The following is a 15,739-nucleotide window of genomic DNA, read 5'->3' as shown; positions in this document are numbered from 1 at the left end:
ACACGACGAATTGGCCATTCAAAATGGAGACACATGGGAAAACCACTTTGAAAAATTATACCAGAAAAACACACTAAGGCCAGAGCAACACCAAATATGCAAAAAACTGGAAAAGCTCGAAATGGCCATAAAAGATAACCAAAACCCGCTAGACTCCATAATAACAGAAAAAGAACTTTTTGAAAAACTCAAGGACCTGCGACCAGGAAAAGCTTGCGGGGCAGACGGCATACTAAGCGAGATGATTAAACACACAGACGATAAAATGAAACTGGCTATCCTAAAACTCTTCAACTTGGTTCTGAGTGTCGGTTACTTCCGTGATATCTGGAACAAAGGACTCATAACGCCCATATACAAAAGTGGGGACAAAGTCGACCCAAATAACTATCGAGGCATCTGTGTAAACAGTAACCTGGGGAAGGTATTCTGTAGTATCATAAACAAAAGACATAAACTTCCTTGAGGAGCACAATGTCTTGAGTAAAAGCCAAATTGGATTCCTGCCAAACTATAGAACATCAGATCATATCTTCACCCAACAGACCCTAATCGACAAACACGTTCATCAAAACAAAAGCAAAATCTACGCATGCTTTATAGATTTCCAGAAGGCTTTCGATTCCATCTGGCACGACGGTTTATTCCTGAAACTTATCGAAAGCGGGGTAGGGGGAAAAACATATGATGTAATTAAATCAATGTATACAAACAACAAATGTGCAGTTAAAATTGGAGACAAACAAACAAAATACTTCCCACAGGGGCGGGGGGGTGACGCAGGGCTCGCCAATCTCACCGACACTCTTTAATATTTACATAAATGAATTGGCAAAACTACTTGAACAATCTACAGCACCCGGCCTCACCCTATACGAATCTAAGGTTAAATTCCTCCTCTATGCAGATGACCTGGTTCTGCTGTCACCAACTAAGGAGGGTCTACAGCAGAACCTGGATCTGCTGGAGTCGTACTGCCAGACTTGGGCCCTGACAATAAATCCCCAAAAAACCAAAGTCCTTGTGTTCCAGCAAAGATCCAGACATCAGGGACCCAAAATAAATTTCACACTAGGAACAACCAAAATTGAACAAACCACTAACTACACATACTTGGGCTTAAAAATCAGTTCTACGGGAAATTTCAAACTGGCTGTGAATGAACTGAAAGAGAAAGCAAGAAGGGCTTTCTATGCCATTAAAAAATCAATCCAAATAGAAATCCCAATTAGCATTTGGCTCAAAATTTTCAAATCAGTAATTGAACCAATTGCACTCTATGGCAGTGAGGTGTGGGGACCGCTAACACAACAAGAATTTGCAAAATGGGACAAACACCCAATTGAGATCCTACATGCAGAATTCTGTAAAAGTATCCTCCGGACTCAAAGGAAAACCGTAAACAATGCATGCAGGGCAGAACTAGGCCAATATCCATTAATAATCACTATCCAAAAAAGAGCCACCAAATTCTGGAAACACCTAGAAATGAGCAACCCCCAATGCTATCATTACGAAGCCCTGAAATGCCAAGAGAGGACCATAAAGAAGAATACCCTCAGTCAACTAGTCCTGGGACTCAGTGAAGTAACTACTAACACTACTAACAATAACCAGCCCCAGGACAGTGACAGCGTAACACAAAGAATTCGACCCAACACAATCGTCGCTAAGCAAAAGGAAAAATATCTGTCATATTGGGCAGAAACAACAAAAACCCAAAGCAAACTCAATTGCTACTCGGCCCTAAACAGACAATACAACATGGCTGATTATCTGACCATGGTAAAGGATAGCAAACTGAGAAAAACCTTGACAATGTACAGACTTAGTGAACATAGCCTGGCGATCGAAAAAGGTAGACACAGGCAGACCCGGCTACCAAGAGAGGACAGGATATGCTCTCACTGCAGTCAGGGAGTGGTGGAGACAGAGATGCACTTCCTCACAGCTTGTAGAAAATACCAGGGCATAAGGGAGAATTTCTACCCAAAATTCACAAAAATATGCCCGGAATTCAGAAATTTGAATGACGACCAAAAACTCCCATACCTACTAGGGGAAGAGAGAAATTGTGTAACACTAGCGGCACACTATGTTACAGCTTGCCATAAACAGAGGGACAACCACTAAATATAAGAAAAGAGTATATATAAATTATATGAAAGTATATTTATACACTCAGGGATATATCTGTTTATACACTGTATGGATAGATCTGTATTTTTGTGTACAAACATGAATGTTTTTCGATGCTTTGGTAACATAAGATGTAACTTGTCATGCCAATAAAGCGATTTGAATTGAATTGAATTGAATTGATTAGTTTGGGGATTGATACAGGGCTATGGGGAGAGAGCAGGGCAGTGGGGTTAGTTTGGGATTGATACAGGGCTATGGGGAGAGAGCGGGGCAGTGGGATTAATTTGGGATTGATACAGGGCTATGGGGAGAGAGCACGGCAGTGGGGTTAGTTTGGGATTGATACAGGGCTATGGGGAGAGAGCGGGGCAGTGGGATTAATTTGGGATTGATACAGGGCTATGGGGAGAGAGCAGGCAGTGGGATTAGTTTGGGATTGATACAGGGCTATGGGGAGAGAGCGGGGCAGCGGGATTAGTTTGGGATTGATACAGGGCTATGGGGAGAGAGCGGGGCAGTGGGATTAATTTGGGATTGATACAGGGCTATGGGGAGAGAGCGGGGCAGTGGGATTAATTTGGGATTGCTCCAACAAAGAGCCACACAGACATGATGCTGTAATCCTCTATGGTTCCAGCTCCTGAAGTAAACGGTGCTCACGTATTATCCTCATGATGTGCGTCATTCCTCTTGGACCATTCAACTGCTATCAGATCCAGTTCCTTCTGACTGCTTTGAACACTGTGGGAGGAACTACCCAGGAAATCCAGCGCCTGCAACACAAGATAATTAAACATACACTTTATATATCGTGGGTTGGCCCTGCTGAATGGAGTGATATTTCAGTCTCCCAGGGCAGGTACAGCACGGGTTAGATACAGAGTAAAGCTCCCTCTACACTGCCCCATCAAACACTCCCAGGGCAGGTACAGCACGGGTTAGATACAGAGTAAAGCTCCCTCTACACTATCCCATCAAACACTCCCAGGGCAGGTACAGCACGGGTTAGATACAGAGTAAAGCTCCCTCTACACTGTCCCATCAAACACTCCCAGGGCAGGGACAGCACGGGTTAGATACAGAGTAAAGCTCCCTCTACACTGTCCCATCAAACACTCCCAGGGCAGGTGCAGCACGGGTTAGATACAGAGTAAAGCTCCCTCTACACTGTCCCATCAAACACTCCCAGGGCAGGGACAGCACAGGTTAGATACAGAGTAAAGCTCCCTCTACACTGTCCCATCAAACACTCCCAGGGCAGGTACAGCACAGGTTAGATACAGAGTAAAGCTCCCTCTACACTGTCCCATCAAACACTCCCAGGGCAGGGACAGCACGGGTTAGATACAGAGTAAAGCTCCCTCTACACTGTCCCATCAAACACTCCCAGGGCAGGTGCAGCACGGGTTAGATACAGAGTAAAGCTCCCTCTACACTGTCCCATCAAACACTCCCAGGGCAGGGACAGCACGGGTTAGATACAGAGTAAAGCTCCCTCTACACTGTCCCATCAAACACTCCCAGGGCAGGTACAGCACGGGTTAGATACAGAGTAAAGCTCCCTCTACACTGTCCCATCAAACACTCCCAGGGCAGGTACAGCACGGGTTAGATACAGAGTAAAGCTCCCTCTACACTGTCCCATCAAACACTCCCAGGGCAGGGACAGCATGGGTTAGATACAGAGCAAAGCTCCCTCTACACTGTCCCATCAAACACTCCCAGGGCAGGTACAGTACATCCCCCTGGTACATTAACTCTTCCATTGTGTCTTCTAATTGTATTTTGAATAACCCAAACGCTTTTGTCTCTGCCTGGTGGATCATTCTCTCTCTCTCTCTCTCTGAGTAAAGGATTGTTCTGATATCCTTTCTAAGTTTCATCTCCATTTACCTTCTTTGCTTCTACTTTCCTGATTTACTTTGAGGTAGTAAGAATTTACTTTCTCCATCCTTCAACGAGATTCCCCCTTAACCTTTCTGGACATAGGAACAGGTGGAGGCCATTCAGCCCCTCGAGCCTGTTCCACCATTCAATGAGATCATGGCTGATCTGTATCTTAGCTCCATTGACCCGCCTTGCTTTCGTAAACCTCGATACCCTTGTCTAGCAAAAATCTATCAAGCCCAGTTTTAACATTTTCATTTGACCCCCAGGCTCAACAGATTTTTGGGGGAGAGAGTTCCAGATTCCCACTAGCCTTTGTGTGAAGAAGTGCTTCCTGACATCAGCCCTGAATGGCTAAGTGTGGAATCTGGAGATACCCCAGTGGTACAGAGCAAGGGGATGAGCTGAGGCAATAATTTCCCCAATAGCCTGGGCTCGGGAGATGGGTGTGTGTGTTGGAATTGCTCAGCTCAGCATCTTCATACACCAAAAACGAACGATTGACTCACCGACTGCAGTTTAACATGAAGGTCACCCACTTCCGTCGGATTCATCGGAGGCAGCGGGCCATATCTGTGGGGAAAAGTTTCACGATTAATATACTGACTTCCTATCAGTGTTAGCCGTGACTCAGTGGGCAGCACTCCCGCCTCCGGGTCAGAAGCTCGTCGATTCAAGTCCAATTCCGGACACCTGAGTCCATAACCTAGGCTGCCACTCACAGTGCAGTACTGAGGGAGCGCCGCACTGTCGGAGGGGCAGTACTGAGGGAGAGCCGCACTGTCGGAGGGGCAGTACTGAGGGAGCGCCGCACTGTCGGAGGGGCAGTACTGAGGGAGCGCCGCACTGTCGGAGGGGCAGTACTGAGGGAGCGCCGCACTGTCGGAGGGGCAGTACTGAGGGAGCGCCGCACTGTCGGAGGGGTAGTACTGAGTGAGTGCTGCACTGTCGGAGGGGCAGTACTGAGGGAGCGCCGCACTGTCGGAGGGGCAGTACTGAGAGAGCATTGCACTGTCAGAGGGGCAGTACTGAGGGAGCGTTGCACTGTCAGAGGAGCAGTACTGAGGGAGCGCTGCACTGTCGGAGGGGCAGTACTGAGGGAGCGCCGCACTGTCGGAGGGGCAGCACTGAGAGAGCTTTGCACTGTCAGGGGGGCAGTACTGAGGGAGCGTTGCACTGTCGGAGGGGTAGTACTGAGGGAGCGCTGCACTGTCAGAGGAGCAGTACTGAGGGAGCGCTGCACTGTCGGAGGGGCAGTACTGAGGGAGCGCCGCACTGTCAGAGGGGCAGTACTGAGAGAGCTTTGCACTGTCGGAGGGGCAGTACTGAGGGAGCTCCGCACTGTCGGAGGGGTAGTACTGAGGGAGCGCTGCACTGTCGGAGGGGCAGTCTTTCAGATGAAATATTAGATCGAGGCCCCATCTGTCCTCTCAGGTGGATGTAAAAGATTCTATGGCATTATGTAGGATTAGAGGGGAGTTGAGGAGAACTTTTTTCACCCAGAGGGTGGTGGAGGTCTGGAACTCACTGCCTGAAAGGGTGGGAGAGGCAGAAACCCTCATCACATTTAAAAAGTACTTGGATATACACTTGAAGTACCGTAACCGACAGGGCTACGGACCAAGAGCTGGGAAGTGGGATTCGGTTGGATTGCTTTTTCGGCCGGCACAGACACAATGGCCTAGAAATTCAGTATAGCCACGTTTGGGGCGCTACAGCCGGGCAGCCGCTAAAGTTTGCGCCCGGCGCAACTTCGCGCCACCTTCGCCGATATTCAGTGGCATCGCCCCAAGAGGTTGCTGCTGCGCTAAAGCAGGCGATGCACGACTATCATTAGGCGCTAAGCCGGCGATCCGGGGCGCTAACACCGAGGATGGGCGCAGCGCAGGTGCGGCGAGTTGCTCAATGAAGGCAGACACGCTGGCGCTGGTCAGCTCTTAAAGGGGAAGGGTCGACTTGTTTGGCTGCCATGCCCTGCACACTGCAGCCCTGAAGCAAGGCCTGACCATTGCTGGTTCATCAGTTCCACGCCCTGGACCATGGGGAAGCCCGCTATTCTTCCAAATCCGATTGCACGCTCTTGCTGCTTGTCCAGGGTCATGGGGAAGGAGATGTACTGACGTCTCCTTCTGAAAAGGGCATTGTTCACCTGGCGGATGCAGCAATGTACCGCGAACTGGGAGATGTTGGCAATGTCCCCAGTAGCGGATTGGAAGGAGCCAGTGGCATCGAAGTTGAGAGCCACCGTCACCTTCACTGCCACCGACAGAGACGTCCTGCTCCTCAGCTGTGGCTGCAGATCTCTGCGAAGCAGGTGGCAGATCTCAGTGACCATCTCCTTTCTGAATCGCATCCTCCGAACACACTGCTCCTCAGACATGTTCAGATATGAGAACTGCTGGCGGTATACCCTGGGTGGGTAAGGCCTTCTGTGCCGACGCCTGTTGGCCAATCTCCGTCTGGCCATGACTGGCACTCTCTCACGGCGTCTCTGATCCCTTTGAATGCAATGCAGAAAGCCAACGTTTCCACCCATTGCAGCCCCCATTATATGTGGCGACTCAAGGCTATGGCACTGAAAGTGAAATCCAAGTGCAAAGCTCTGGCCTGAAGCCACAAGTACCTGTGCAAGCGCAGAGTCAAAGCAGAAAGCTCTCTGCCTTTGTCTCTCTCCAAATATCCGTCTCTCACACAGAGGGATTGGCACAAAATGGCTGCCACTTATACTGCAGGAGGAGTCCCCTTTAAATAGCGCCCCCCGCGCCCCGCAGCGACCGGGAACCATTCCCCTCTACCAGTGGCTGGGGGCACCAGGCGCAAAGAAGGGCGGCGCCACTGAATTTCCGGTTCGGGGCGCACAAAGGGCGTTGCACGATGAAATGACGTCAGGATCTGCGCGCGCAGCTGAGCGCGCGCAAAGGCTTTGCGCCGCCGCTAAATCTTTACTGAAGTTGGGGAGAGGCGCAGATCGCGCTGCGCCCGGCCGCTAGCCGCCTAGCGCCACACATCTCCTCCTCCTAAGGCGCTAGCGGCTGGCGCAAACAACTGAATTTCTAGGCCAATGGGTCGAATGGCCTCCTTCTGTGCCGTAAACTTCTATGATTCTTCGAAGAAGAGCAGCGGAGTTCTGGTGACCTGGCCAATATTTATCCCTCAACCAAATTCACTGAAAAAAACTGATGATCTTGTCAATTATTCCATTGCTGTTTGTGGGATCTTGCTGTGCACAAATTGACTTCCGCATTTCCTACATTCCAACAGTGACTACACTTCAAAAGTAATGACTTGGCTGTAAAGCGCTTTGGGACGTCCTGAGGTCGTGAAAGGCGCTATAGAAATGCAAGTCTGTCTTTACTCCTTAAACAGTACGTACGGACACTACCACAAAATACCTGCTGGTGGCGATGCTGAGCTCAGCTGGAAGCTCAGCCAATAAGCAAGGGTTAATTGTAGAGATATTAGTGAGCAGCACCGGCGGAATATACAGAGCCGCTGCTGTCCGTGGCACAGGCAGTTCCTCAGTGAACTCAGCCCCAATTCGTGTCCGAGAGAAAGGTCTACCCAGGAGTGGAGTTATTTTCTCTGCTGCTCTCCTAGAGGTGCGGACTGTTGCTGGGACACTGCTCCGCCAGACTTCAACACCTGGCCAATGGGCCAAGGTACAGGCGTGAGCCTAGAGAGCGAGTGTCGGCGGGATGTTGGACAGTGGAAGGCACCACACGCCTGTACACACACACTCACATGTGCGCACACACACACACTCACACTCGCACACTCGCAAGCGCACTCTCACACTCGCGCACTCGCACACTCGCACACTCGCACACCGCAGCAGGTGGTCACCGGCAATGTTCCCGTGAAGTTGTGCGGCCGAGCAGCGCTCTGGAACTCCTGCGCAGGCCTCTTGCCGGCTTCGCAATTTGTGCATGCTAAACAGCGGAAGCAGCATGCTATAGACAGGGCTAAGCGATCCCACAATCAACAGATCAGATCAAAGCTCTGTAGTCCTGCCACATCCAGTCGTGAATGGCGGTGGACCATTAAACAACTAACGGGAGGAGGAGGCTCCATGAATACCCCCATCCTCAATGATGGTGGAGCCCAGCACGTGAGTGCAAAAGACGAAGCTGAAACGTTTGCAACCATCTTCAGCCAGAAGTGCCGAGTGGATGATCCATATCAGCCTACTCCTGAGGCCCCCATCATCGCAGAAGCCAGTCTTCAGCCAATTCGATTCACTCCACGTGATATCAAGAAATGGCTGAGCGCACTGGATACAGTAAAGGCTAGGGGCCCCGACAACATCCCGGCTATCGTGCTGAAGACTTGTGCTCCAGAACTAGCCGCACCTCTAGCCAAGCTGTTCCAGTACAGCTACAACACTGGCATCTATCCGACAATGTGGAAAACTGCCCAGGTATGCCCTGTCCACAAAAAGCAGGACAAATCCAATCCGATCAATTACCGCCCCATCAGTCTACTCTCAATCATCAGCAAAGTGATGGAAGGTGACATCGACAGCGCGATCAAGCGGCACTTACTCACCAATAACCTGCTCACTGATGCCCAGTTTGGGTTCCGCCAAGACCACTCGGCTCCCGACCTCATTACAGCCTTGGTCCAAACATGGACAAAGGAGCTGAATTCCAGAGGTGAGGTGAGAATGACTGCCCTTGACATCAAGGCAGCATTTGATCGAGTGTGGCATCAAGGGGCCCTAGTAAAATTGAAGGCAATGGGAATCAGGGGGAAAACGCTCCACTGGCTGGAGTCATACCTAGCACAAAGGAAGATGGTTGTGGTGATTGAAGGACAATCATCACAGCCCCAGGACATTGCTGCAGGAGATCCTCAGGGCAGTGTCCTAGACCCAATCATCTTCAGCTGCTTCATCAATGACCTTCCCTCCAACATAAGGTCAGAAATGGGGATGTTCACTGATGACTGCAGTGTTCAGCACCATTCACAACTCCACAGATAATGAAACAGTCCATGCCCGCATGCAACAAGACCTGGACGACGTTCAAGCTTGGGCTGATAAGTGGCAGGTAACATTCGCGCCACACAAGTGCCAGGCAATGACTATCTCCAACAAGCGAGTGTCTAACCATATCCCCTTGACATTCAATGGTGCTGCCATCACCAAATCTCCCGCCATCAACATCCTGGGGGTCACCATTGACCAGAAACTTAACTGGACCAGCCACATAAATGCTGTGGCAACAAGAGCAGGTCAGAGGCTGGGTATTCTGTGGCGAGTGTCTCACCTCCTGACTCCCCAAAGCCTTTCCACCATCTACAAGGCACAAGTAAGTAGTGTGATGGAATACTCTCCACTCGCCTGGATGAGTGCAGCTCCAACAACACTCAAGAAGCTCAACACCATCCAGGACAAAGCAGCCCGCTTGATTGGCACCCCATCCACCACCTGAAACATTCACTCCCTCCACCACCGGCGTACCGTGGCCGCAGTGTGTACCATCTACAAGATGCACTGCAGCAACTCGCCAAGGCTTCTTCGGCAGCACCTCCCAAACCCGCGACCTCTTCCACCTAGAAGGACAAGGGCAGCAGGCGCATGGGAACACCACCACCTCCAAGTTCCCCTCCAAGTCACACACCATCCTGGCTCGGAAGTATATCGCCGTTCCTTCATCGTCGCTGGGTCAAAATCCTGGAACTCCCTCCCTAACAGCACTGTGGGAGCACCTTCACCACACGGACTGCAGTGGTTCAAGAAGGCAGCTCACCACCACCTTCTCAAGGGCAATTAGGGATGGGCAATAAATGCCGGCCTTGCCAGCAACATCCACATCCCATAAACGAATAAATAAATATTAAGAAAAATTAAAACCGTGCTCGTACGGAAATTTGAATGGGCCGCATAGCCCCTTAAAGGGGCCTCGCACGGAAAAAAAAATTAAAGGGCGCCCACAGGCAGCACCCGCCTCTACCGCCAGCAAAGGCCCGGGGAGCCCAGGCCCGGCCGCCCACCTCTCCACGGGGCGCCCGCTACAGGCGGCAGCAGTGAGGCGGCTCCACCCAAAGCCACCTGGTGAAGCCCGTCCATCGCCCAAGGCGTGGACCCTTGAACCCTTCTCGCGGACTCCCGGTGGAGAACCCCTGAACTAGACGGATCTTGGTCTTTGTTTAGCAATTATTACGTTCCGGATTGGGAATGAAAACAATACTCACAACCTCTGAATTCTCATCATGGCGCTCCTGCAGAAACCCAGCTTCAGATTCAAAGTTGTAACTTGCTGAAGAGTCTTCCTGCATTCCTCCTTCAAAATCGCACTGCGAAAATCAATCAATCATTGACCTATCCATCAATCAATCAATCAACAGAACTGTCAATCAATCCATCCGTCAACGAATCTGTCCATCAATAAAGTGATCGTCAGTCTATTACTAAATCTATCAACTCGTCCATCAGCCTGTTAATCAATAAATCTGTCAGTCATCCCGCCAATGGATTGAAAAGCCAGATGGCCAGTCAGTGTCCAAGGTCCAATTTTTAATTGCTCAGGATTAAGATTTTGAAACCGGTTTTAACGTACAGCCGGAGACCCGAATAGCGCAGTTACATTGTGAATCACAAGATAGTCACAGAGGAGGAAGGCCATTTGGCCCATCTTAATCCATCCATTCGGAGAGAAACTACAATCTCCCTCATTGTAGCATCCAATTGTCTCTTAAATGATCCCGGGGTTGTTGCCTCCACTAGAGTGTGTGTGTGTGTGTGTGTGTGTGTGTGTGTGTGTGTGTGTGTGTGTGTGTGTGTGTGTGTAGAGGAAATTCCTGATATCAGTTCCAAAATTACCTTTTAATAGTTTGAATCAGTGTCCTCTCGTTCTACTCCCGCAGTTTAATTTAAAGCAATATTCTGGGTTAACTTTTTCGATACCCTGAACCATCGTATGCCCCTCTATAGAATCCCCGCTCAGACGCCTCCTCCCCAGGCTGAAGAGCCCAAGTTTCCCCGGTCTTCTCCCATCTCGGATCCGGACACTGGGATGAGCCTCGTTGCTCTGCCTCCAGTGCTTGACTGTCTCTCCAGCTTCTTGGCAACCAGAACTGCACTAATTGTTCAAGCTATAGTCCAACGAGAGTGCTATAAAGTTTGATCCAAATTAATTTGTGTCAGTGTGTGCCGAGACAGCGAGTGTCAGCGGGCTATTTAAACATAGGGAGGCATCACAGTCACTGTTCCCTTTCCGCTCTTGCGCAGCCGGCTTTTAAATGGGAAAAACCGCACACGTACCGTATTTTGAATGGGCCGCGCAGAAAAAAAAATGAAAGGGAACATTGATCACAGTCAAACCTGATCTCCTCACCAGAACTCCACCCACAAGAACTTCCCAAGCAGCGATCACTGCAGTGCAGTCGAGAGCGGGAACCCTGGCTGATTTTCACCCTCTCTAACCCAGGGGCACTGTCCCAGTCACAAGTCCGGCCGAGATTAGCAAACTCAGCAAATAGAATCAGACATTTACAGCACAGAAGGAGGCCATTCGGCCCATCATGTCTGTGCCGGCTGACAAAGAGCGATTCAGCCTAATCCCACTTTCCAGCTCTTGGTCCGTAGCCCTGTCGGTTACGGCACTTCAAGTGCGTATCCAAGTACTTTTTAAATGTGATGAGGGTTTCTGCCTCGACCACCCTTTCAGGCAGTGAGTTCCAGACCCCCACCACCCTCTGGGTGAAAAAGGTTCTCCTCAACTCCCCTCTAATCCTTCTACCAATTACTTTAAATCTCTGCCCCCTGGTTATTGACCTCTCTGCTAAGGGAAATCGGTCCTTCCTATCCACTCTATCGAGGCCCCTCATCATTTTATACACCTCAAATCAAGTCCCCCCTCAGCCTCCTCTGTTCCAAAGAAAACAACCCCAGCCGATCCAATCTTTCCTCGTAGCTAAAATTCCCCAGTCCTGGCAACGTCCTCGTAAATCTCCTCTGTACCCTCTCTAGTGCACTCACATCCTCCCTGTAATGTGGTGACCAGAACTGCACGCAGTCCTCTGGCTGCGGCCTAACTAGTTCAAGCATAACCTCCCCGCTCTTATATTCTATGCCTCGGCTAATAAAGGCAAGTATCCCGTATACCTTCTTAACCGCCTTATCTACCTGTCCTGCTACCTTCAGCGATCTGTGGACATGCACTCCCAGGTCCCTCTGTTCCTCTACACTACTCAGTATCCTACAATTTATTATGTATTATCTTGCCTTGTTAACCCTACCCACAGCACAGATTGAACATCCAACTCAGTTGTTCTCTGGTCCTTATGGATCGGTACCACAGACCAGGCAGTCGAGCAGAGCCCTTGTGGAAGCACATCCGGATTATTTAAAGGCACAAAACCAGTTGAAAAGACTTGACTATCCGAACACTCTCCGGGCCGGCCTCCCATCTTTCACCCTCCATAACCTTCAGCTCATCCAGAACTCTGCCGCCCCATGTCCTAACTCACACCCAGTCCCGTTCACCCATCACCCCCTGTGCTCACTGCCCCGTGTCCTAACTCACACCCAGTCCCGTTCACCCATCACCCCCTGTGCTCACTGCCCCATGTCCTAACTCACACCCAGTCCCGTTCACCCATCACCCCCTGTGCTCACTGCCCCGTGTCCTAACTCACACCCAGTCCCGTTCACCCATCACCCCCTGTGCTCACTGCCCCGTGTCCTAACTCACACCCAGTCCCGTTCACACATCACCCACTGTGCTCACTGCCCCGTGTCCTAACTCACACCCAGTCCCGTTCACCCATCACCCCGTGCTCACTGCCCCGTGTCCTAACTCACACCCAGTCCCGTTCACCCATCACCCCCTGTGCTCACTGCCCCGTGTCCTAACTCGCACCCAGTCCCGTTCACCCATCACCCCCTGTGCTCACTGCCCCGTGTCCTAACTCACACCCAGTCCCGTTCACCCATCACCCCCTGTGCTCACTGCCCCGTGTCCTAACTCACACCCAGTGCCGTTCACCCATCACCCCGTGCTCACTGCCCCGTGTCCTAACTCGCACCGAGTCCCGTTCACCCATCACCCCCTGTGCTCACTGCCCCGTGTCCTAACTCACACCGAGTCCCGTTCACCCATCACCCCGTGCTCACTGCCCCGTGTCCTAACTCACACCCAGTCCCGTTCACCCATCACCCCCTGTGCTCACTGCCCCGTGTCCTAACTCACACCCAGTGCCGTTCACCCATCACCCCCGTGCTCAATGCCCCGTGTCCTAACTCACACCCAGTCCCGTTCACCCATCACCCCCTGTGCTCACTGCCCCGTGTCCTAACTCACACCGAGTCCCGTTCACCCATCACCCCCTGTGCTCACTGCCCCGTGTCCTAACTCACACCCAGTCCCGTTCACCCATCACCCCCTGTGCTCACTGCCCCGTGTCCTAACTCACACCGAGTCCCGTTCACCCATCACCCCCTGTGCTCACTGCCCCGTGTCCTAACTCACACCCAGTGCCGTTCACCCATCACCCCGTGCTCACTGCCCCGTGTCCTAACTCACACCCAGTCCCGTTCACCCATCACCCCTTGTGCTCACTGCCCCGTGTCCTAACTCACACCCAGTCCCGTTCACCCATCACCCCCTGTGCTCACTGCACCGTGTCCTAACTCACACCCAGTCCCGTTCACCCATCACCCCTTGTGCTCATTGCCCCCGTGTCCTAACTCACACCCAGTCCCGTTCACCCATCACCCCCTGTGCTCGCTGCCCCGTGTCCTAACTCACACCCAGTCCCGTTCACCCATCACCCCCTGTGCTCACTGCCCCGTGTCCTAACTCACACCCAGTCCCGTTCACCCATCACCCCCTGTGCTCACTGCCCCGTGTCCTAACTCGCACCCAGTCCCGTTCACCCATCACCCCCTGTGCTCACTGCCCCGTGTCCTAACTCGCACCCAGTCCCGTTCACCCATCACCCCCTGTGCTCACTGCCCTGTGTCCTAACTCGCACCCAGTCCCGTTCACCCATCACCCCATGCTCACTGCCCTGTGCCCTAACTCACACCCAGTCCCGTTCACCCATCACCCCCTGTGCTCACTGCCCCGTGTCCTAACTCACACCCAGTCCCGTTCACCCATCACCCCCTGTGCTCACTGCCCTGTGCCCTAACTCACACCCAGTCCCGTTCACCCATCACCCCCTGTGCTCACTGCCCCGTGTCCTAACTCACACCCAGTCCCGTTCACCCATCACCCCATGCTCACTGCCCCGTGTCCTAACTTACACCCAGTCCCGTTCACCCATCACCCCCTGTGCTCGCTGCCCCGTGTCCTAACACACACCCAGTCCCATTCACCCATCACCCCCTGTGCTCACTGCCCCGTCTCCTAACTCACACCCAGTCCCGTTCACCCATCACGCCCTGTGCTCACTGCCCCGTGTCCTAACTCACACCCAGTCCCGTTCACCCATCACCCCCTGTGCTCCCTGCCCGTGTCCTAACTCACACCAAGTCCCGTTCACCCATCACCCCCTGTGCTCACTGCCCCGTGTCCTAACTCACACCCAGTCCCATTCACCCATCTCCCCGTGCTCACTGCCCCGTGTCCTAACTCACACCCAGTCCCGTTCACCCATCGCCCCCTGTGCTCACTGCCCCGTGTCCTAACTCACACCAAGTCCCGTTCACCCATCACCCCCTGTGCTCGCTGACCTACATTGGCTCCCAGTTAAGCAACACTTTAATTTTAAAATTCTCATTCTTGTTTTCAAATCCCGCCACAGCCCTCGCTCCCCTCCCTATCTCTAACCTCCTCCAGCCCCACAACCCTCCGAGATCTGGGTGCTCCTCCAATTCTGGCCTCTTGCGCATTCCCGATTTCCGTCACTCCACCATTGGCAGCCGTGCCTTCAGCTGCCTGGGCCCTAAGCTCTGGAATTCCCTCCCTAAACCTCTCCGCCTCTCTCTCCTCCTTTGAGATGTTCCTTAAAACCGACCTCTTTGACCGAGCTTTTGGTCACCTGCCCTAATATCTCCTCATGTGGCTCGGTGTCAAATTCTGTTTGATAATCGCTCCTGTGAAGCACCTTGGGACGTTTTACTATGTTAGAAGGGACGATACAAATTATTGCTGATCCCTTCACCCAACAACAACAACTTGCATTTGTATAGCACCTTTAATGTAGGCGCAGAATCAGAAAAGCACTGCAAAAAAGGGCTTGCGTCAGTTCTACGGCTGTACATGTCGAATTTCACCAGAGGTGTGGGGCCCAATCACTGACTGTGATGTAGTTCTGTGCTGGGCTTGTAATGAGGTCACAGCACTGCACAAGAGAGCATCGCCACCGTTCGCTACAGGAAAGTCACGAGGGCACAGTTGCTTTTCACCTTCCACAGATACTCACATCATCCAGTATATGCCCCGCAGGATGAAGTCCTGACATTTCATCAGGGATTGTGTGATTCGCAGCAGCTGGTGAACCGCACCAGTCACTGTCTGAAATACAAAACACACACTCAGCAAGTTCAGGCCGAACCAGCGCTCGCGCAGTAACTCGAGGCTTGGCAAAATGCTCTTTATTTTAATTAATCTTTTGCAATCATCAAAGAGAGAGATGTTAGTGATGAGGAATGGAATATTTACCCCATTTCCAGCACACAAGCACCTCATCAAACACTCCCGGGGCAGGTACAGCACGGGTTAGATACAGAGTAAAGCTCCCTCTACACTGTCCCATCAAA

At 51.8% G+C, this 15,739-nt stretch overlaps 1 protein-coding gene across 6 annotated transcripts in view; it reads right to left on the bottom strand.

Annotated features, from left to right (window-relative positions):
- Positions 1–15,739, bottom strand: part of LOC147104991 (serine/threonine-protein kinase TBK1-like) — a 112,342-nt gene that overhangs the window by 26,491 nt on the left and 70,112 nt on the right. For 5 of the 6 annotated variants that reach the window (XM_086010983.1, XM_086010984.1, XM_086010982.1 and 2 more), the window contains 4 exons: positions 15,403–15,494; positions 10,225–10,326; positions 4,539–4,602; positions 2,803–2,915 (listed from right to left, as the gene is read on the bottom strand). In XM_086010983.1, coding sequence (XP_085867109.1) covers positions 2,803–2,915; positions 4,539–4,602; positions 10,225–10,326; positions 15,403–15,494 — 371 coding nt within the window. The remainder of the gene's footprint in view (positions 1–2,802; positions 2,916–4,538; positions 4,603–10,224; positions 10,327–15,402; positions 15,495–15,739) is intronic. The other variant, XM_086010985.1, reaches the window with a different exon arrangement.

The sequence above is a fragment of the Somniosus microcephalus genome, chromosome 18, assembly GCF_052327205.1.
Source record: "Somniosus microcephalus isolate GS21.2 chromosome 18, FLI_Smic_1.0, whole genome shotgun sequence".
Lineage (NCBI taxonomy): Eukaryota > Metazoa > Chordata > Chondrichthyes > Squaliformes > Somniosidae > Somniosus > Somniosus microcephalus.
Note: the sequence above shows the minus strand (reverse complement) of the source record. Positions and strands in the feature narration are given on the sequence as shown.